Source organism: Sciurus vulgaris (genome assembly GCF_902686455.1).
Source record: "Sciurus vulgaris genome assembly, chromosome: 2".
Classification (NCBI taxonomy): domain Eukaryota; kingdom Metazoa; phylum Chordata; class Mammalia; order Rodentia; family Sciuridae; genus Sciurus; species Sciurus vulgaris.
Window position 1 is genome coordinate 175233288 of NC_136462.1, and position 24193 is coordinate 175257480.

Below are 24193 nucleotides of genomic sequence, written 5' to 3' on the forward strand. Positions count from 1 at the left end.
TTCACTGCAGCCAAGATTGCTAAAGACATTACAGTACTGAAATTAAGAAAATACTTTAAATTCTCAAAGGTGCTTTATTTTGCTTATTTTTGTCTTTACCTTTTTGTCTTTATCCTGTCATCTGGCACAATGGGTGCCTAGCAAATGAATATTTTCCTCCAAATGAGCAAATTCATTTTTAGAAAACTGTGATCACATTTATGCTTATACGGTTAACTATTCAATATATGAAAGGAAAAAGGATCAACAAGAGTGACTTATTTTAAAAAGAAACTTTAAAAATATTTTACATATTCAACTCATATATACTTTATTCTCTTACCTGCCTGTGTACTGTTAAACTCGTGTTTATAATGATGGCATGAGTCTGTTGAGCTCCTAAGAGTACAACAGCTGTTATGTTTTCAACTTTTTTTCCTTGTGTTACTGGGGATTGAACCCAGGATGCTCTGCCACTGTGCCTTGTTCCCAGTGCTTTTTATTTTTTATTTTGAGACAGGATCCTGCTAAATTGCCTGGACTGGACTTGAATTTATAATCCTTCTGCCTCAGTCTACTGAGTTGCTGGAATTACAGGCCACTGTGCCCGGCTTGTGTTAATGCCCTTTATTGTAACCTAGTTCTTTGAGGCGTGTTACACTTCAGTGTAGAGTGTCACAGTCTCTCTGAGTGACATCAAGCTCACACTCCTGAGCAGATAATCTGCAAGTGATTTAGGACAGGGCTCTTGAGAGGGTGGTGAGGAAACCCAGTACTGAAAGATGAGAGGGTACACCTCTTTCCTACCTTTTGCTACCCTTTGACTCTAGCACTTAACCTGAGGGTCCACAGTGTTCCTAGTGTGTTCCTAGAATACCCTGGGCCTACCAGATGTGAAGTGCAGGTGTGAAGGCTAGCATAATGGAACTCTATTTCAGGAGACTACCCCACTGTGTGGTTAACTGTGGCTTGTATTCATTGTACTTACAATAGTTTTCATAAAGTGTTGTCTGTCTCACTGCACTGCTGTGTTGGCATTGCCACAGTTCTCCTGCATCAGATGCTTCCCTCCCCCGTGCACCTTTTCACTTCTAGTGACTTCTAACTTCATCTTGTTAGAAGCCTGCTGGTTCTGGTCTCAGAGGAACCATGGAATTAAACCTCTGATTCTGTTCTGGAGGTATGGCTTCTTTCATTCTCAGTGTTCCTACTACTTTAATAATATCCATTCCCTAGTCCATGGCTCTTCCATTTACCTGGTTTTATTTGTACCCTTGGTATTGCTTTATTTACTTGATTTACCATTGTTGATGGTCATTCCTTAAATCTGTGAGCTGTGCTGATCTATTTACAGAAACTCTTTCCCCTTGCCTCAGCTTCCTTCCTCCCAGCCTTTCCTGTGTACAGAGTTCACCACTATACAGTAAGCTTTCCCAAAACTGACATGCAGTATCCAGGACCACAATTGCCTTGAGCCAGATAAACCAGTAGTCAAGAGCTTTAGACACTGATGTCTGTAGGAGCACAGTCACTGGCCATAGTTGGTACTGTTTTCCTGTGTCTGAGAGACTTTAAACCATGGGGTTTCCATTTTGTATTTACATAGCTAAGTTTGGTACCACAGATTTGACTGTGTTGACCTTTGCAAAACACCCTGTTTTGGTTGATAAAGTTTATAGTTTATCAGTTCTTCTATCTAAGCATAAGTGGCTTGCTGTGTTCACGTGAAAACTTCATAGTTATAAATACAAGCTTATATAGGAAAGTCTATTCTTTTGTGCCTGCATTGCCATAACCAGAGGGCGGGGGAGACCAGGAAATTCTTATTGTCAACACTTGAATGTGCTAGTCACTTTGAAGCACTTGCTTGAATAAATAATTTGAGAGTTTTGTTACATTGTTTCTGAAATACTTTTGATGATTGTTTGGGTTTTTTTGGTGGTGCAGGGTCTTGAACTCAGGGTCTCCTGCTAGGTAAGCGTTCTACCACTTAACTTGGACATCCCCAGCCCTTAATGGTTTCTGGGAATGAACTATCTAAAGGAAGAGCCTTTAACAATCTTGTGTTTTGATTTTTGTTTTCTTACAGATTTAATTATATTGATTAAATCAGACAGTGTCCATCTGTACTGTAATCCTGTTAACTATCGCTATCTATTACCCTATGTGGCGCATTGGAGAAATCTGCATTTCCACTGCATGACGGAAAATGAGGTGAGGAAAAAAGATAAAGTTGGCACTTATTTAAGGAAAGTGTTGGTCTGGAATAGGAGGCCCCTCAAAATGGTTTTAAGTAGAAATTTTCATATTTCATTTTGAAGCTACCTTTCAGGTAAATTGTTTGCTTAAAGGTGTCAAAAAGGTCTGTTGGAATTGGGTCCTAGTAGGAGGCTTGGAACCTATGTTCTTACTCTGCTGCTTCTACACCAACCTGAGCCCACTCTCTCCTGGGACTAGTGCTACCCTCAGAATTCTTTTCAGCTTTGTGACATTTCTGTCTTTGGGTTTCCTGGTATCTGCTTCTGTTTCCTTTTGGGTCCTTTTCAAGAATTTGATTGGAAATAAAAATTGAGATTTGAGTTTTAGGACTTTATGGAAGTTGTGACCTGACATTGGTCAAAAACTCTTCTTTGTATGTTGAGCATTTGGAGTTGAGGGAAGATAAATTTTATGCCTTGCCTTAGATGTCCCGATCTATTTTGAGTTGATTTTTGTGTATGATTGAGATAAGGGAGTGACAAAATTTTTCTGACCAGCAATTTCAATAGTTAACACCTTCTTGGGTGCAGTCTTGTATAAATGTCTTGGGATAACCCTGATAAAATATAGAGAAAATATGGAACTTTTCATGATGTTTCATCAGAGTCTGTTTGCCTTTTAATTTCCCTCTTTAGTATGAAGATGAGGAAGCTGCAGAAGAATTTAAAATTTCCAGCTTTGTAGACATGGTCCGAGATTGTAGCAGAATTGGCATTCCTTACAGCTCCCAAGGTGAGTGACAATGAGTAAGAACCTTGCTTGGATGAAGTGTGAATTGAATGTCCCTACTTCTCTTTCACTGAAGGCTTTCATTTGAGAAACCCCTTGATCTATTTTCACTAAGGCAAAGGATCAAGTCAAATGAAATTGGCCACTTTCCTATATAACCTTGTATTTATAACTATGAAGTTTTCACGTGAACACGGCAAGCCTCTTATGCTTAGATAGAAGAACTGATAAACTATCTAGTATAATTGATTTCTCTCTGTTGTTTGTTATATAGAGTTTGATGTGGGACCTCTTGATAATAAGAAATAGTGATTTGTATAGCTTTTTAAATATATGCTTCCAGGCTCAAAAATGATGTAGGGAATACTGAGAAAACCCAACAAGTTTAGCAGTATTTTTATTATAGGTGGGAAAAGCTTTGCACATTTAAGCTATTGTTAAAGAAGGAAAATTTTTGATTTGGCAGTTTTCCCTTGAGGAAGTTGATTGCCTATGTTTCTTTTTGAAAAATGTTTTTAAAATATATTTTTTAGTTGTGGGTAGACACAGTACCTTTATTTTATTTTTATGTGGTGCTGAGGATCAAAACCAGCATGCTACCACTGAACCACAACCCCCAGTCCCAGTTGCCTATGTTTATTAAGGGAGAAGAGTCAACTTTGGGGTCTGTTAATAATTATACTCACTAAATGGTGCAATTCAAATATAACAGACTACTATTTACTTACTCATGTTTTACTTAATTACTTAATTAGGAAACCAACGTCACTTGCTTATGTTTTTAATTTTCCTTGGCTTTCATTGTGTATTTCTAGTTTTAATACCTAACTATTTTATCTATTTGAAATTTATTGCCCCAGATAAGGTCCTGGTGAACTTGTGAGAAACAATGCCTGTCTAATCACATTAGGTCAGGTTTAAACTGTTATATCTAGGATGGTATTTGATATGTGTTGCTGTATTTGATTCCTCTAGGTCACTTGCAGATATTTGATATGTTTGTGGTGGAGAAATGGCCAATTGTACAGGCCTTTGCACTTGAGGGCATTGGAGGGGATGGATTTTTTACCATGAAATATGAGGTAGGTATGAAAGGCAGTATTTAGGTTTTGTGTGTCACTGGGCTGTTTTTGTGAAGGACCCACAATGTAAGCATACATTGTTATAACACATTGAAAACTGGCAGTTACCTCCTTAGGGCATGGGACAAATTAGAAGACTTGAAATGGAAAACAGTTGCTATTTGAAGCTAGTTCCAAACTGAGCTCTTGCATCCTCTCTTCTTGAAGTTCCTCTCCATGCTTCTCTTTCTTTCCCCATTTTGAGTTAACTGTTCTTCCTGTCTACCCCTGTAGCACCCAAGGCTGACTTCTCTTACAGCTTTTGTCCTATTATCATATGTTTGTCATACATACTCTACTCACCCACCCACCCGTGGTCTCTGGACTGTAAGCTTCTTTTTTTTTTTTTTGCGGTGCTGGGGATCGAACCCAGGGACTCTACCAACTAAACTATCTCCCAAGCCCTGTAAGCTTCTTGAGTACGTATACAAAGCCCTGTTATTGTTGTTCTTTGTACCTCAGAAAGGTAATTTGAAAACTGTTCACGAACAATGAAAGGGACAGTGCAGGATATTGTACAAGTATAGTATAGTAGATTAAATGAAATGGTTAGCTTTTGTGGTAAGAACATTATCTTTTATTTCAGTATTCCTTGCATCTAGGACATAATGAATAAATATTTTTCAAGTGAATTAATGAATGAGTCTGGGAGATGGGATCATTCAGGGTAGAGAGTAGGGAGGATGGCCTTGTGGGCTAGCAGCATGGATCACAGGCATTCATATGCCTCCATAGGATCATCAGTGACATGACCTGCCCCAGCACAGGAAACCTGAAATGGGGAGCACTGTTATGATAGAAATGGAATATCCTGTTAGGGAGGGAGTAGGTGGGGCCTTCACTTTATTTTATTTTATGCCATACTGGGAATTGAACCCGGGGCCTCACATATGCAAGGCAAGTGCTGTATCACCCCTGCCCTAAGTGTGACATTTAGAAACAAGGCACAGGACTGGTTCCTGGCTTTCCTTCTAAGAAGTACCAATATTCCTAGGACATGTGTGGTGGTTTGCCTGGTGGGACCACATCACACACTCTAATGTAAAGCAGCATGTGCTAAAGGGGGGCTAGAGGGAAGAGGGATGCTATCACTTGGACTGTACTTCTCCTGCTCCCTAACCACAGTATTCTCATACTGACGACAAGTAGCAGAGCATTAGCAGGGCTGCAGGAGCTGCCACTGATAGGAAATAATACTGTAATTCAGAAGAGAAGGGACTTGAAGGGAGATAGGCCCCAGGGAGCATAGAGAAAGCTTAACGGTTTTACAATAATAAAATATATTTATTCATAATTAATTTTATAAACTAAACACAGAGTACCTACTCTATGCCAGCACTCTATGTAAAAAAAAAAAAAAATGTAGACAATAACCCTCCAAGGTAGGTACTACTTTATGTCCCTCTTTTTATAGAGAGGTTAGATGAATTTCCCAATGTCACAGTGAGTGTCAGGGCTGGGGCACAGTGGTTGGGCTTCAGAGGCTTTGCCCCGATCTCCAGTCTGAAGGTGGATTGGTACACTTCGAGGCTATACAGTTGTTGCAAACCCAGTGATATAAACTTTTGGCCTTAAAGTACCTCACATTGTGAAGTCATGTTCACAGGAGCAAAAAGCAAAAACAAAAAACAAAAACCTCTCATCAAAAAATTTGAAAAATAATGTATATCTTTTTAGAGAGGATGGGTTGGGCCATGGGAAGGAAACAGTGCACATCATATATTTACTATAAGTCCTCTCTCCAGGTTACTTTCTCTAGCTTCTGCCCTTCTGTGTAACTGCTAATTTTTATTCTCCCAGCTACTTTCTTCAGTTTCTGTCTCATTTACCCCATCTAGTTATTTTCTTTACCTTTCCTAGTCCTTTATGGTGAAGAGCAGTTTGGTCTACAGATTGGCTCTGCCAGTGTCCTCTGTATTCCTCTTTGATGGCCTAATAACTGCCCAAGCCAGAAAGACTCTTGCCTCCTATGAAAGATAAGAGAAAGAGGACTACAGATACGTATAACTTAATTTTTAAAAATTCTGTTTTATCGCATGACCATACTTAAAGGAAAGTCAGCCGCCAGTTGTGCTGGTGCATGTCTATAATCCCATTGGCTCAGGAGGCTGAGACAGGAGAATTGTAAGACTAGCCTCAGCAACTTACCAAGGCCCTAAGCAACTTTGTGAAACCCTGTCTCAAAATTTAAAATTTTTTTTAAAAGGACTGGGGATATGACTCAGTGATTAAGTCCCTCTGGGTTTAATTCCAAGTACCAAAAAAAAAAAAAAAAAAAAAAAAAATCATCCATCCAAAGGGTCTTTTTTTCCTGATGTGGTAGGTGCCAGCATGAGAAAGGAAGCCAAGCCCAGCCATAGCTTTTGCTTCATATAGAGTTAGCTACACTGGGTCATGGATATGGGAACTATTTTTTTCTGGAAGCAGTAAGGGAAGGTTCCTCTGCTCAGGTTTTCCTGCCTCTACTTTCCTCTTACTTTCTAGCTGCTGGAACTGTGATTTGATAATGTTAATTTATAACAACCAGTTCCCTAAGGGAAGAATCCTAAGAGGAAGCTTCTGAAAAACAAGAATAACATGAGCATTCTTTAATATTTTATGGACAAACATAAGATCTTCATTTTGAAATGTGGAATAAGACTTATGAAAAGATTCAACAAAATATAAGAAAGAGACCATAGCATACAAAATGCAAGGATAGATCGGCATGCTTTTAATAAAGATTTTTTCTACAAAATAAAATAAAAATGGGAAAAAAATCTCCTTTTTGTACCTTTTAAGAATGAAGTTTGTAAAAAGAGAAATGAGGTGCGGCAGGTGAACAGTTTAAAAGGGAGGTGGATGACTATAAGGAAAGATTGTAAAAAATCCCAAAATTCATTAGTAGAATTAAAATTTGCATTAAAAATAGAAATCAAATCTAATTAGTTGACATATTCTTAGTTGAAAAACTCTTTTAGAGAATGTTGGAAGGGGCCAAAACAGATTAAGTCAATAGAGAAGATGATAAAAGGGAGGACAGAGAATGAAAATTGGTGATATTAAAAATGAAGGAATTAGGGCTGGGGTTGTGGCTCAGTGGTAGAGTGCTTGCCAGGCATATGTGAGGCCCTGGGTTCAATACTCAGCACCACATATAAATAAATGAAATAAAAGATTCATTGACAACTAAAGCAAAAAAAAATGAAGGAATTAATCGAAGATTATTATGTAACAACCTGTATCTTTCTCTGCCATTCCTCCTGCCCCCAGAGTGACAGGCAAATCAGGCATTTGCCAAATGTTACCTTCACCTAGAAAAAACATAACAGATAGAGGAACTAGATCCCCTCCCCCATTGCCAAAAAAAAAATGTGTAGCAATGATTTTCAGGAAACTAGGCATCAGGCAGCGAGAAATAGTGATGCCCTGAGAAATGAGGGAAACAAGCAAGGTGAGCCCTATGATTGTTTCAGCTTACGGCTCTGAGAAAATTTCTAGACCATGGCACAGGGAGGTATACCCAGGTGGATCCTAGTGTACTCCCTGAATCAGAAGATGAGGCTAGGACTTCCAGAACACCACCACAGCTAGAATGCTAAAGAGGAAAGAACCACCAGAGAAAGCACCAGCTTCTAAGATCTGCAGAGAGTCCCCTACCTGAAGTATTCAGCAGAGTATATTGATACTTGTGTGTGAGGTAACTGCCCAAGGCTAAGGAAAAAAACTCATCTAAAATGATTCAAGAAAAGTGCCTAATTTGTGCTCAGGATGGGAATAGTATCCTTTTTCACCACTGGAAAAACATAATTGATAATCACTGGGTAGAGTACTCAGGAAAGTTGGAGAATAATCATCCCAAGGCTGAGCACTGCTTTACACCCTCCTAATAATTCATAAAAAATAAGACCCCAAAGAATCAACTTCACTGCATCCCAGAGCAAGGCACAAGAATGTTTATCGGAGTACAAACAAGATACAATTCACAGTATCTGGCATCCAGAGATTATCAAGTTTAAAAGAAGTAGGGAAAACATGATTGATAATGAGACAGTCAGTCATCACAGTTTACCTAGAATTGGTCAGGGGTTATAGCTTAGTGGTAGAGTGCTTGCCTAACATGTGCTAGGCCTTGGGTTTAATCCCCAGCAATACAACAAATAAATAAAATAAAATTTACTTAGAATTGACAGAAATGTTAGAATTAGTAGACAAGGATGTTAAAGCAGTTATTATAACTATTCAAGAAATTATAGGAAAGATTAAGACACAGAGGATATAAAAAAGACCAGACTCAAATAGAACTTTTAGAGATAAAAAATGTAGCTAAGCTAAAAGTACATTAGCTGAGATTGGCTACTACAGAAAAAGGGTTAATGAATTTGAAGCCATAGTAGTAGAAACTATCCAAGGTGAAACAGATTAAAGAATTAAAAAAAAAAAAGTATCAGTCATGAGAACAGAATAAAGACTTGAAAAAAAAAAGTTTATTTCCCACTTAATTCCTTCTTGGAAAGTTATTGAATGGTATATGCCAGCAAACAAGGTGGCCAACCAAGAAAAAGGAGAAAAGTAAGTCATGGGACCGACTCCATCATCTGAGAGCTCCAGAGGATAGTAAAGAGAAGATTCAAAGTGAATGTTGTAGCTATGTGAACTTGCACAACAGCTGTGCCAGAGTGAAGCTAGAAGAAAGAGAATTAATGGATTATTTTAGTTTAAGCCAGTGTTTCTCAGTTGGGGATGATTTTGCCCTCTCTTATCCCCAAACATTTGACAATGTTGGAAATTATTTTGGTTTGACTTTGAGGAGAGGTGCTATTAGCAACCAGTGAATAGAGGCCACAGATGCTGCTCAGCGTCCTACACTACATAAGGGTGGCTTCACACAGCAAAGAAATATCAGGCCTCGAATGACAAAAGTATCACTATCGAGAAACCTTTGAATAAACAAATTGTGTAGAGAGTTATAAAAAGTTTAGGATTCATTTCTAAAAATTATCCAAGTGAAAACAATGAAGCTGTTGGGTTGGACAATATGGCATACATCTATAACACCATCTATTTGGGAAGATGAGGTGGGAGGATCATGAGTTTGAGCACAGCTTGGGTAACAGAGAGACCGCCTCAAAAACAAAATCTGTTAGTACTTATAAGAAAAGTGTAAATAGGAGAAAAATAAGAAAGCAAAAAGAAATGTAGTCTCACTCCAGGAATGGGAAGTTATACTCCCTGTATATATAATATGTCAAAATACATTCTACTTTCATGTATATCTAAAAAGAACAAGTAAAATAAATTACATTAAAAAAAGAAATGTAGTCTGTATTTAGCCTTCAATAAATAATATTTACAAGGTTTTTAGTGTCATAAACAATAATTAGCGATATAAACAAAAAGTGGAATTATGATAGAAAGTAATGTTAAGAGTATGTGTGTGTACAGAAAAAAAGTGGGAATGGGTTGAGCCTAGAAGAGCTGCATCTTTGCCATAAGTTAATATTTCATTCTAGATTGATAAGAAGTAGTGATAGAAACATAAATCAAAAGGTAGAGGTATGTACCAAACACCATCATGCCCACCCACAAGAATGGGGTCCTAATTGGGATAAGATATATTCTTTGCTGGTATAATTTTATCAAAATGGAATCCACTGTCATGTGTATTAAGAAGAACCAATAAAAAACAAATTAATTAAGAAAAAATGTCAAGGGGCTAGGATTGTAGCTCAGTGGTAGAGCATTTTCCTAGCATGTGTGAGGCACTGGTTTCTATTCTCAGCACCACATACAAATAAATAAATAAAATAAAGGTCCGTTGACAACTAAAAAAAGTGGTTTCTTCTGAGAAGTGAGAGTAGTAGTAGTGGTTTGTGAAAGGTCAGAATAGGGGATTAGAATTTTTTATTGCAAGCTTTTTATACTATTTGATATTTTAAACCATGGACATATTATTTTGATTAAAAATTTATTTTAAACAAAGGCAAAAGACTCGTAGTGAACATGTCTGTGTGTGTGTGTGTTGTGTGTGTGTGTGTGTGTATAAATATGTACCACATTGAACAAAAAATGTTTCAAAGATCCTGAAAAAAATAATTTCATTGAATGAGAAAGCATTTATTGAAATCTACAGGTCGTATTATAATTGATTAAAATTTTTGATTTATCATTTTAATTACACTGGGTATATACCAAGATAGTAATTTTCTTTTTTCTTTTGGTATTAGGGATTGAACCCAGGTGCTCTCTACCACTGAGCTACATCCCCTGTCCTTTTTATTTATTTTCATTTTTTTACTTTGAGACAAGTGCTGAGGGTCTTGCAGAATTGCTAAGGCTGGCCTTGAACTTGCAATCTCCCTACCTCCTCCCAAGTTTCTGGAGTTTTAATTGCTTGCCACTGCTCCCTGCACCAAGATATTTATTTCTGAGCTTCAGAATAATTCTGATTGTCCTAATTAATTGACTTTAATTATTTTAATGTTTCTGCCTTTTGTTGCAGTTGCAGGATGTGAGTTTGAATCTTTGGAATGTCTACAGCAAGATGGATCCTGTGTCCCTGGAGAATTTGCTGTCAGAAGTAAGGAGCAAAATAGTATTTAACTTATATTAGTCAGCTCAGTTATCCACTAAAGATACTTAATTTGAAGAAATGCAAGGTATATTTTAGTTTGCTTTAGTCAAAGAATAATTTCTTCTTAGAGTACTGTCTTGAGCTTTTTGTAGGGGTTAGAAGGGAGTCTAGAAAAATAAATAGTACTACTTCTACTCTGAGGAAACCTTGCCTGAGGCAAAACCAAAGCTTCCTACCTCTTACAGGGTATAAATTCCTTAAAGACATTCTTTCTATTTGACTGGACTTTAGTAAAATAACGCAGATGGTATCTTTGGTGTCTTTTTTTTTTTTGCAGCATGAAAAGACAAAAATGGGGTATGGCTTAAAGGAATCAAGGATTAAAGCAGAGGCAGCAGACTTGTTCTGTAGAAGCTAGAGGGTAATATTTTTGGATTTGTGTGCTGTACATCTCTGTTGCAGCTGCTCAGCAAGGCCATTATAGCTTGAAAGAGCTGTAGACAATGCTTAAACAAATGGGTGTGTCTGTTCCAAGGAAACCTTGTTTATAAAAATATGTGGCCCGCCTGTAGACTGTAATTGCCAACTCCTCAGACATTAATTGTTTATCTAAACTTTGAAAACTGTTTTCAGGGTGGGAAGAGCAATTTGCAATGAGAACTAGCCATGTAGGAACAGGTATTATGGTTAAGCAAGTAGTAGTCTCTTAGTGGATATGGGTGGATGTGCATTGTCATGGATTTGAGTATTCAGTATGTTTGACTTTTAAAAAAATTGGTCAGGGTTCACCTGCTGAATCTTGTGATGTATCACTTAAATTTTGTACTGCTCATTTAGAATAGGGTTGAATAGAATGTGTTTAACATCATTTTAGATAACTAGCAGTAATTTTTTAAAAAGAGTACCTAAGACCAATGCACTAGGAGGGTGCATGAAGAAAATTAGAAAAATCTCTCTTTTATAACATAAGATATTCCAGGATCATCAATAATTTTCTCTGTCTCACACTTGGAACTTGCTGTTTGTCTAAGGGGCTACTTATTTTTATTTTTACTAATTTTATTATTATTTAGAATAATATTTAGAGACTATGAGCTGGGCACTGGATATAATTTATGCTACTGTGGGGACAATGGTTGTAGCTCCTTCAAGTAGGCAGAGTGAGGAAATAAGAAGAAAAGGAAAAGACACAATTTCAAAAATTGTATTTCCACAGAATAATAGAAAATTTGAATCTATACATCTAAAAAGTTGTACTATTTCCCAGAGAAAATTGCCCTTGAATGATTAACACTGAGAAATATTTTAGTAAAGTTACTAGACTTCCTCCCACAAAACTCAACAACAGAGTGCTTTGGCAGCCAGATGCAGATAAAGGAGAAATTCATACTGGCCTTGGGTTTCTCCACAGCAGATAAAAAATGAAGTAATACCTAAAATAAAGTCCTCAAGGAAAAAATAATCTCCAAATTTTATATTGTGTTTCAAGTGTAAAAGCACAAAACCTTTTGAACATACAAGCACTGAGACATGTGGTTCTCAAGAGCTTCTGAAGAAACCAAATAGAACAAGCTATAACTGGAAAAGCTATAGCAAAAGAACTGGCAATGAGCATAGATCTTTAATTATAGACTAAAACTGGAGCATTTTTGAGCATTATGATGGTACAATGCAATGTAAATGTATTAACCTTGCTTGTAGGAATGATATAACTGAAAAACGTTGATAGAAGAAAGAAGGTAAGAGGTAGCATGAGAATTATTTTTTAATCTTTAATACCTGGAAGGTAGACTATCAAACAATGCCTTTTATTCATGAGTAATAGAATTTTAAGGGTTTTTTAATAATTTTTTTCTTTCATGTGCTAAATGTCTTAGTTTTAGAAGTGAGAAAAAAATAAACACCTCCAGTTCTTCCCCTCGGAAAATGGCTGTTTCTGAATGGAGAATATCCCAAGTCAAGGAAATTAGCTAATATGGTCAACACAGAACTAATATATAAATCTACCTACATTGACAGCCACAGTTGGGCACAGTTGGGAAATTATAGCTGTGTAGGGAAAGGGCAAGCACGTCCCTTAAAGGAACCTTACAAACAATGCCTTTTAGAACCCCCAGAATCAAATAATAAGGACAAGAATATGTTTAACAGTTAAAAATAATAAAATTGTATGGGTAAAGGAGAGGGGTAGAAAAAAATATGCTAATGTAAAGAGATAGGAAAGCAAACTAAAGTTTTATCCTACTCTCAATTGCCACTCCACACAACATCTCTTATGCCAGATGTGTGGGGGGGTATTTTTCTGCACACCCAGTTCTGTAGTAGACACCAGCTGTGTATCCTTCAATTCAACTCAGTTCTGACATTGTCTACTTAGTATCAGATTCCACTGGTTAAGGAGTGTCTCAAAAGACTGTCCCATCCTCCACTTCAAATGCCAGTCACAAGTAGTAGGTTATCTGTCACCTGTACTTCTGACCCATCTATACATCAGAGGTTCCTACAAAATTCTCCTTAGGTTCAACTAATTTGCTAGAGTGACTCGCAGAACTCAAGGGAACACTTGACTTACATTTACTTGTTCATTATAACCATGTTCAGCCCCAGGGCTGCAAATGCTCCACCATACTGTTTATAGATCCCCAAGGAAGGAACTTGGAGGACTCAGTGGAGAGGGTTTGGACTGGCAGGATATGAAGGGCTGCACCATGCCTACAAGCAGGGAGAAAATATATATATATATATAAAGGATGCGTGCCCACTGCACAGGTGGATTTCTGCAGATGTTTTATGAGTGCATTCTTTTCTTTACAACCACAGTCATTCTTTTGAACCTCATTTGAAGATTGGAGTAAAGCTTCCCCACTCCATTTCCTTCATTATCACATTTTGTGGAATCCTTATCTCACTCCAAGTTTTCCTAGGCACTGAATAGTTTTTAACCCAACAAACTGATGTTACAAAGAATACAGATAGTCAGTGGAGAAGATGCCTAGGGTGAGAGGCATTTGGGAGGGGGAACAGAGCTTCTGTACCCTTTCCAGAAACCTTCATATTTTCAACTTTCCAGAACTTGTCCAAACCCTTTCCTTTAGGTTTTTATGGAAGTTTTGTGAAGTAGGCATGGTTGATTTTAATCTTAGCTGTTGGTGATTAGCTTAGCCTTTCCCCAAGTTTACAGGGTAGGACTGAAAGTTCCGATCCTCTAATTATACTTTGGTCTTTGCCTCTAGAAGCTATCTGGAGTGCTTGGGCACTAGTCATCTCATTAGCATATAAAAGATAGTCATCACATTGGAGATTCCAAGGGCTTTAGGAAACTGGGAGGAAGACCAAATATATATTTTACAATAGCACAACCAATTTCATTTGGACATGGTCAGAGATTAGTAGATTAAGGAGACTGAGCATTAAAACTTCTACATTAGTTTACCAGGTAGACAGTAGAACTGAGAAGCAACAATTTTTTAACAGCTTATTACATTTTAAATGTTCTCTTAATTCTTAATGGAAAGTAAAGATAAAATTGAAATTGGAGAATTCAGAAAGTAGAATCATGAAAACACTCACATCAAAGTATGTGAAATGTACCAAAAGCAATGCTTAGAAGAAAACTTTAAATTAAAATAAATTAAGCAGTAAGTGAAATACTTAGGGCGAGAAAGAATAAGGAAAGAAGTAATTAACAGGAAAGATAATCTATAAAAAATTGACTTTTATGTAACAAAAAGTACCAATGAAATAATTTATGACTTGTGGATTTTGAGTCATGAAAAGTTAGGCAGTTCTTGGTAATTCCAGATTTGTAAAGAAAAAAATTTTAAGTTTTCTTTATCTTATGTAATTGTTGTGTTATTTAAAAAATATTTTTGGTACATATGAAATTTATCGTGGTAGGTAAGGCAGGGATATTACTTTACTTATTCCTATAACATTTATTGACTGCTTCTTTTTCCCAGTGATTTGAGTTGACGTTCTCTTTATACATTTAATTTCTATATGTATCTGAGTGTACTTATATCTGGGCATTCTGTTTTGCTAATAGACCAGTATGATACTCTTAAATTATTTAGACTTTTAAAAAAGCCTTAATGTGTTTTAGTGCTGGTCCCACTTCTATGTTTATTTTTTTCCTAAATTTAGCATCAGGTGATATAGCTTAAGACTGTTTTCATTGACATTTTGTTAAATTTACAAGTTAATTTACACAATAATATGGTCCTTCTATTTGTAGAAAGGCTGTTTTTTTGGCTTTAGCGGTATTTTAATTTTAATTTTTAATAAGTCTTATATTTTTATTGACAAACATTAATATATTTTTTGTTACTGTTATATATGAAATCTTATCTTCCATTAAATCTTCCAAAAGATTGAATATATGTAAACTACTGATTTTTGTATGTTGAGTGTGTACTTGGTAATCTAATTGAGCTATCTCACTGTTTGTAGTAGCTATTAATAAAATATCTTAAATCTAAAAATAAAAAAATAGGAAAGACAAAACTAATGAATTAGAAAACAGGAAATATTAGAACTCATAATTAAGCTCAAAGCTGATACTTTGAAATTGAGAACAATGAAATGTATAAAATCATTAGCTCAGTTGTGCTAGGTTATTTATTTATTTTTTTGTAAGTGTCCTTTCCCTTCATGGCCTTGTTATAATTGACAGTGTATAGAGTATTTTCTGCTCTACTGGTTTTGGCTTTGGTCATATATCCTTGCTTTGACCAGTATAACGTAAATGGTCATCACACGATGTGTCTGAGCAGAGGCTTTCAATATACTCATGTGGTTCCTCTTGCCCATTGCTATAACCAAAGGACCTGAAATCTAAAATAGCCAAAGAGAAAAGGCATATGAGAAAAGGCATAGAAGGCAAAGGTTTCATGGGTGAATTCTATTAAAATCTTAAAATATAGTCCCAGAGATATTCAGAAGGAAAATCCAATCCTACTCTCAAAATATTTGAATTTAGGGCTAGGGTTGTGGCTTATCGGTAGAGTGCTTGCCTACCATGTGTGAGGCACTGGGTTTGATTCTGAGCACCATATAAAAAAACAAATAAAGATATTGTGTCCATCTACAACTAAAATATATATATATAAATATATATAATATATAAAAAATATGTATAAATAAATATATATAAATATATATATATTTGAATTTAGTGATGAATTAATTTAAAGAATGTAGAGAAAGAGCAACTTACTTTTACTTGACGTTAGCTATGATATCAAACCCCAACAAAAGTAGCTAAAAAAAGAAAATTACAGATGAGTTTCATGTGAATATTGGTATCTTCCAGTGTCTGAGACCCATGTCTCACTTGCATACCCTACCCTGAATGTGAGGACACTGCAGGCCCCACGTGGAGGCTAGACATAGCATCATTGTTTGGAGAACCCTGCAAGTGTTTCTGGAATCATTGGAGTGGGCCCTCTCAGGACAGCATCTTTAATTGTGCCTGGAATAACAGTGACATCTTATAACTGAAGAAGCAGCAGTGGCTGTATTTAAGGCCCTTTCCTGTTTTTCTGACTTGCCATAAGCTTCATATTCTTAGATGATGTTAAGAAGGGCAAAGAAGCCCTTTTAATATTTGATTGTGGACTTCACATCTATCCTGAGGTTTAAAGGCCAAGAGCCAGACTTAATTTTATTTAAAAACAATAAAGTAAGATGTTAACTTTCTCTAGAAGTGCTCAGGATTACTTCTCAGAGGAGTAACTGCTACAGTAATGGTAGGAAAATAAGAGTTAAGGGAATAACCCTTCCTGTGAATGCTAAGGATTGTTTCTCAGGACTCGTGTGGGATCAGGAATTTTCCAAATAGAGGAGGAGTTGTTATGAACATGCTAGGCACAGGGAAGGAACTCATCTGAAAGCCTCAGAATCATTCCCTTTTGCACATTGAGAGGTGCTCCTCAAATGTGGCTGCCTTGGCCCTTGCCTAGTCCTTAAGCCATCCCTTGCCTGACTCAGGGATGGTGCCATGAGTATGGATTTTGAGCCACCCAAGATCTGCCTCTGCTGGATGCCAGCCTAGGGCTGAGTTCTATCTGAAGTTCAGTGTCCTTGTCTACTGGCTAAGGGCCAAGGCATACTGGCATGGTCTTTGGGTTTTCAAACTGTTGTTGCATATCTCACCTTGAGATTTGTCCTTGAAGAGTCTGAGCAGATAGACTTTCCATCAAACTAACTGGTTCCACTTACCAGCACAGAATCCATTTCTACAAATGCCTTGTGTGCTGGGGGAAAGTTAGAGAATGATGTGTGCAGTGAAAAGCACACTGGCTCTAGGTGTCTTGTCTCCACCCTTACTGCTTGTTAGTGTTGCATCCTCAGGCAGGTTTCTTTACTGCTGTGTGCCTCATCTGTAAATGGACATAGAGAAGTACACAAGGATATTAGGGCAATTAAAAGGGACAATATATAAAATTTTTTTTTTTATAAAAAGACATTTATTCAGCATCATGATCAGACTATTACATTTAGCAATCAACAGCATGGGTGCAAAAAAAAGAGTCTACATTAAAACCCTTTGTTGGAATGCTTTACACTTTCCACATAACAGAAACTAAAATAACCTGTTGTACAATTAGTCACAAATACAGTCCTCGAGTTTTTTTGCCCATACACATGAGTATTGTCTAAACTTTGTTTTCTTTGTAGCAGCGAGGCCCTGCCACCACTGTGCCACCAAGGTGGCCCTGCCATCACTGTGCTTGAGTTCACAAATCTGTTGTAACCTGTAGCTTCCCTGTCACTTCTCTGGCTCTTCTGTCCTGCTAAGCTTTGTTTCCTGGCAGTATTAAAACCTTCTGCCACTGCCATAGCTACTGCTGCTGCTGGAACTGCCATAGCCACCTTGGTTTCATGGTTTGGCAAAGTATTGGCCTCCACCACCACATGGTCCAGAGCTTTTGCCTCCAAAGTTTCCACCCTTCGTGGGTCCAAAGTTTGATGATCGATTGTTGTAATTGCCAAAATCATTTTAACTTCCACCTCCTCCAAAATTGCTTCCTTCATTACCAAATCCATTGTAACCATTCCTGCTGCCACCATATCCACCACCACCACGGCTGCCACCAAAGCCACCACGACCTCTGAAGTTTCCTCCACGACCAAAATTGTCATTTCCACCAAAACCACCTCCACAGCCACCACCAAAGTTTCCAGAACCACTTCGACCTCTTTGACTAGATGAAGCACTAGCTGTCTCTTGCTTTGAGAGTGCTTTCCTCACTTCACAGCTGTGGCCATTCACAGGATGGTATTTCTGAATGACAGTCTTATCCACAGAGTCATGGTCGTCAAAAGTTGCGAAAGCAAAGCCCCTCTTCTTTCTACTGCCTCTGTCAGTCATGATTTCAATAACTTCAGTTTTCCCGTGCTGTTCAAAATAATCTCATAGGTGATGTTCTTCAGTGTCTTCTTTAATGCCACCTACAAAGATCTTTTTCACAGTTAAGTGGGCCCCTGGTCTTTGAGAATCTTCTCTTGAGACAGCTCTCTTTGGTTCCACAACTCTTCCATCCACCTTGTGTGTCTTGCATTCATGACTGCATTCACTTCCTCCACAGTGGCATAAGTGACAAACCCAAAGCCCCTGGAGCACTTGGTGTTTGGGTCTCTCATTACCACACAGTCCGTGAGTGTTCCCCATTGCTCAAAATGACTTCTCAGACTCTCATCTCGTCGTTTCAAAGCTCAGACCTCCGATGAATAGCTTCTGCAGCTGTTCGGGCTCTTTAGGGGACTCTGATTTAGACATGATGGCAGCAGGAACAGAGACTTTAACGATGCTTTCTTAGTGGTGTCCATAGAAAAGAACATTTCATATACACTGCTAGTTCTTTTTAGTATGAGAATTCATGACATCTTCCATTTCACGCATAACATGGAGCTGAAAACAGTATTTAATAATATTGTCTCATTCTGTAATTACTACTGACAATAGCCATCTCCTTCAGGGTGATTTTTGGGAGCAAAGATCTTGTATTCTTCTGTGTAACCCTGAAGCATACAGTGTTTTTTACCTTGAAGATAGCCAGAGAATGGCTATCATTCAATGGTGTAACTCTGCTTCCTATCATAGTCCCAAACCAAGATGGTCACTAGGGTAGGCCCTTAAAATGGAAATGTACCTTCAGGGTCTGTTTCTGAACACATTTGGAAAACAAAATAGTGTATTTTAATAAATAATAACTATGTTTGTTCCTTTTGTGTTTTTAAGTCTCACAAGTGTAGCATTCTGGTGTAACTGAAAAGATTGTACAGAGTCAGACACATGCTGAGATGGGCAACCTCAGGCATAGCTTTCTGGAGACCAGTGATGTACATTATGGTGTTTGTCAAATGTCAGGAGGATTAGGTGGAGGCTCAGATGTTCTCATAGCTAGTCTTGTGCTTGCCTACTGCAGAGGCAGAGAGATTTGCAAGTATCGAAGACCACGAACAAGGTGTCGTAATAAGTGCTTTATATAGATTATTTCATTTAATTCCTTTAATATTTATAACATCTCTGTAATGTAGGAAGTAGTTATGTACAATAAGGTATTTTAGGCTAGTGCAGTTCCTGTCCAAGGTCACACAGGCAAAAAGAGGCGAGCAGAGGTTTCAGCACATCTTTCTGTATTGAAACATAATTTTAGTGCTAGATTGTGGTGGCGGTCAGCTAGAGATGGGGAGTGGATCTGGAACCAGAGGAGTCAGACAGTCATTAAAGGTCTTTGGTTCAAGTGTCAGTTGAAACAGTAGGGAATGTACTTTTCTTCAGACTCCATGAGGATATGTGGGAGCTAACCCTTGCCCAAGTGGGAAGACTTACCTGAACCCAGGATCCAGAGTACCGACTGGATGCAGTAGCAGGGGGTCAGGAACCCAAACCCTGAAGGACTGATTTACTGAGACAAGGCATACAGGTAGTATGTATGAGAAGGAAGTGTGACCTAGACAATGACAGATTATCAGTTACATGCATATTTGTGTATACGAAATACATACATATATATATATATATATATATATATATATATATATATATATAAGACTGAGGCTGTAGCTCAGTGGTAGAATGCTTTCCTAGCCTATTAAGGTCCTGGGTTTTGTCCTCAATATCACAAGCAAACAAAATATATACATATATAAATGGGATGAAAGAACATTTCCAAAAATGCTAACAATTATTTTTATTCTATATTTTCTGGGTTTTCTGTAGTGAACAAATATTGCTTGTGCATTTGTTTTTAAAGATATTTTAGTATTAAAATAACAAAGACTCACTGGGTGCTGTAGTGCACGCTTGTAATCCAGCTACTCAGGAGGCTAAGGCAGGAGGATTGCCAAATTTGAGGCCATCTTAGGCAATTTAGTGAGACCCTATATCAAAATAAAATGAGCTGGGGAGATAGCTCAGTTGGTAGAGTGCTTGCCTTGCAAGCACAAGACCCTGGGTTCAATCCCCAGCACCACAAGATAGATAGATAGATAGATAGATAGATAGATAGATAGATAGATAGATAGATAGATAGATAGATAGATAGATAGATAGATAGATGATAGATAGAAAGGAAGGAAGGGCGGGGAGTAAGAGAGCACTTGCCTAACGTGTGCAAGACCTTGGGTTCAGTCCCTAGTAGTGCAAAAAATAATAATTAACAAGTAAACTAAAAATAAGAACACAGACTTAGAAAATAGAATAAAACTAATGGATAACCTAATGAATTATAAAGCAAAACAACTGAACCTTGCTGGCCACAGCAGAAGTAATTTAAATGCTTTTTGCCAAACGCATTACCTCTTTCCTCCCTGCCCAAGAATTCACTATCATGAATTCTTTGGTAATCACCTCCTCATTTTTCCTGGCAGTTTTATCATCCAGTTTGCTTCCATTAACACATAGTGTAGAACTGCCTGCCTGTAGAGAGTGTGTGTGTGTGTGTGTGTGGGGGCGGGGGGGCATGTTTTAGGTTTCGTTTAATCTACAGGTTTCTCCCTCCATATCTTTGTTCTTCCTACCAACTTGCTCTCTATTTGTTGAAGAAGCCATTCCATTAGTCTTCTAGTTGCCCTCAGTTGAGATTCTGTTGATATCATTTCCATAATGTATTTAAAATTTTCCTCTTTTGTATTTCCTGATAATTAGTCATTGAATCTAGAGGTTTAATCAATTTCAGAATTGATATTTGAAGGAAAGACTTCTTCCTGGAGGGTGTTGTATTCTTTTGGAGGGCAGGCTTGGAGGATTGAATTCAGAGGCACTTTACCACTCAGCCACATCCCCAACCCTTTTTATTTTTTATTTTAAGACAGGGTCTCACTAAGTTGCTTAGGGCCTCGCTGAGTTGCTAGGGCTAGCTTTTTGAACTTGCAATTCTCCTGCCTCATCCTCCTGAGCCACTGAAATTACAGGTGTGCTCCACCGTAACTGATGGGTTCTTTAGCAAAAAGCATATAAGGTTTAATTGATACTCTTTTCGTTTGGTGAAACACCATTGCTGCGCAATACTTAGATCCCTAGTTCACCATTGTACATTGGTGATACTTCAATTCCATAATTCCTTTTCCATTCATATTCTAAAGAGAAATGTTCAGTTTGCAATATATAGTTGTAAAGTTCATATAGGACAAGCAGGACAAATGTCTGAACCTACCAGTTTTCAAAATAAAGTTGGTTCCTTAACCATTCTTCAAAAATAACCAATTAAGTTTTAAAAATATATAATATATATTATTATATATATAATAAATTATAATATATAATTTTGAAGTCCTAGATTTAAACATATTTGACACAATTACATTCATTGCAGATACCATCTTTAGTGATGCTCACATTATTCCATCTTTGGGTAGTGAACTTCCTTTCATATGTTCTTTTAACACAATACTAATAGTCCTTGATAACTTCCTTGCCAGCTACTATGATGAGTAGTAGTTGGTAAGTATGATAAGATGTTCCAGGCACAAATTTTATACATTTCCTGTTCGAGACCTGGAATTAGTCTTTTCTCTATTAAGTTCTGTTTTTTTTAATTGTAAATAGTATTTCAGCATCACAATCTAAGTGCTAGAAATGGTCATTGCTGCTGTTTGGGTCATTGTTTCTAGATCTCTTCAGTGCACAGAACTAGGAAATTCTCTCTCTCTCTCATGTAGGGTGTGTGTGTGTGTGTGTGTATGTGTGTGTGTGTGTACAGTCATGTGTCACTTAACAACATGGAGTCATTCTGAGAAGTGTATCATTGGACAATTTTATCATTGTGCAAACATCATAAATTTACACAAACCTTGATGGTATAGTCTTTTACTCATCTAGGCTATATATACTATCATGTATGTGGTCCCTCATTAACCAGAACATCTTTATGTGGTATATTGATTGTATATGAATACACATATACATAGACATGTACATGTATGCCTCACTTATTTTATCCTATATTCTATAGAAAACATTCAGAAAATAACATTTTCACCTAAATGATTACTGAAATTTATATATGTGTCATATACACATATACATACATCTATATATGTGTGTGTATATATGTACATATATATGTACACATACATATATGCACATAGAAGTATGTGTATATAAAAAGTCTGGGCTGCAAGTAGAGAAGCCGTTAGTATATAATAAGTATTTATAATATAAGTATTTATAATAAGTATTTATAATAAGTATTCCCAGCAGAGGTCCATTTTATTTCACGTAGTAGAGAATCAGTGCATGGCTAGCATAGAGCCCATCAGTGCATCCTCTACTGGAAGAGAGGAATGAAGGAGAACAAATCTAGACTACAGGTTTTGGTGTAGTAAACAGAATGCCTACTGAGAGCAAGGTGTTAGACTGGTGCCTGACATTTGTATAAGGTAGACAGTGAAGACAGCTATACAGTTAGAGTACAAATTATTAGCAACTTCAAAATAAGGGCAAAGGTATTACTTGAGGATTATCTTAAGCAACTCATAGCTGGCTTGTTCTTGTTAGCTGGTGATTCCTTAACGAAAAGATAATAGCAAAACCCAGCATGTGGTGGTTGGGAACAAGAATGAGTTCAAAGAAGAGACTGAAAAGCGAATGGAATGGAGTGGAAGCTGAGCGTAAAGGAGTCAACCAGGAAGGGTACAGAGTTCTTCAGTACTCACACAACCACTAAGAAGGGGATTTGAAGGAGAAGAGGGCACTGTGTCATTCCTGGCCCCCTGAACTTATAACGAAGGTCAGCTAATTTGTACTTGAACAAGCTTTATGATGTGACCCTTTTGGCACTTGGACATAGCACATTACTTTAGGTGCCTCATAAATAAGTTCTTTCCTGTAGTAAAGGCTGATAAATCAATACGCTCAAGGGTCATTATTATCTTTAAAAAATTAACCTTTTGGAAGTGAATTAAAGAGGGAAAATGGAACTTAGAATGAAAGAACTCAGATCTGTGTTAAAGTCCAGTTCATTCAGTCACCACCTGGCCTCAGATAAGTTGTTTAAAGCATTTGAGACTCAGTTTCCACAACTCTTCAGGGAAAACCATAACCAAGTCACAAGGATTTTGTACTTTGAAGAAGATCATGGTTTAAAACATGTTCTTGTAAACTAAGAGCTGTACATGTCATTGTTTTATTTATAAGACAAAAATTTAAAGGTAAGTTATAGATGGGTACTTAATGATGTTTCCATTGAACTTAAAAAGCTACAGAGAAAACAGCTGACATTTAACTCTTTATTCATCCCCAGTGAACCTAATATCAGACAGAAGACTGGTAGGCAAGCTTCTCAGGGCCTTAGCCATCTCACAATATCTCAGGAATATCTCACAATATTCCTTTGAGATCTACCATATGCCCACTTAGAGTCATTCTCCATCCCCACTCCCAGCCGTAGGACACTACTAATCTGTGTTCTAGCTCTATATTTCATATGAATGGACCATGTTCTTGGTGGTCTTTTGCATCTGGATATTTCATATAAATGGACTACATTCCTGGTGGTATTTTACATCTGACTTTTTTCACTTGGCACATGTTTTTAAGGTTTGTCTATGTAGCAGTATCTATCAGTAGTGTGCTACAACTTTTTAATCAATATTTGTAAACAGTCTGGTGTTCTGAGATCCTTGGCAGTTTCATGACTCTGGTTTTCTAAAGTACCTCTGTTTTATGATAATATCTGTTTCATTTTCTCCCTAGGATTTGGTGGCTTTTGAACATCAGTGGACTAGCTTCTTTGCTAATTTTGACACAGAAATTCCTTTCCTGCTAGAACTTTCAGAATCTCAGGCTGGTGAGGTATGTTTAAGGGAAGGGTCAATGAGAAGAAAAAATTGATTATTTATTGTTTTTATTAAATACTTTTCCAAAGTACACTATCAATCCTAAATTGTTTGGTTGTCATTTCCTTAAACTGTGTTGTATGCCGTAAAGAAATTCGCCCCCCCCATGCCAATCCCTATTTAAAAATGTGTTTGGGGCTATGGATGTAGCTCAGTGGCAGAGCATTTGCTGAGCGTGCGCAAGGCATTGAGTTCCAATCTCCAGCAC

The 24193-nt window shown here is 37.3% G+C and overlaps 1 protein-coding gene and 1 pseudogene across 3 annotated transcripts in view; one reads left to right on the plus strand and one right to left on the minus strand.

Annotated features, from left to right (window-relative positions):
* DNAAF9 (dynein axonemal assembly factor 9) overlaps positions 1-24193 on the plus strand; it is a 139253-nt gene that overhangs the window by 29958 nt on the left and 85102 nt on the right. For both annotated transcript variants that reach the window (XM_079129142.1, XM_079129141.1), the window contains exons 4-8: positions 2069-2193; positions 2874-2970; positions 3943-4049; positions 10570-10647; positions 23843-23941. In XM_079129142.1, the coding sequence (XP_078985268.1) occupies positions 2069-2193; positions 2874-2970; positions 3943-4049; positions 10570-10647; positions 23843-23941 (506 nt within the window). The remainder of the gene's footprint in view (positions 1-2068; positions 2194-2873; positions 2971-3942; positions 4050-10569; positions 10648-23842; positions 23942-24193) is intronic.
* On the minus strand, positions 17360-19622 carry LOC306655015 (heterogeneous nuclear ribonucleoprotein A1-like; annotated as a pseudogene). Its single transcript has one exon. The product of its transcript is annotated as a heterogeneous nuclear ribonucleoprotein A1-like (transcript).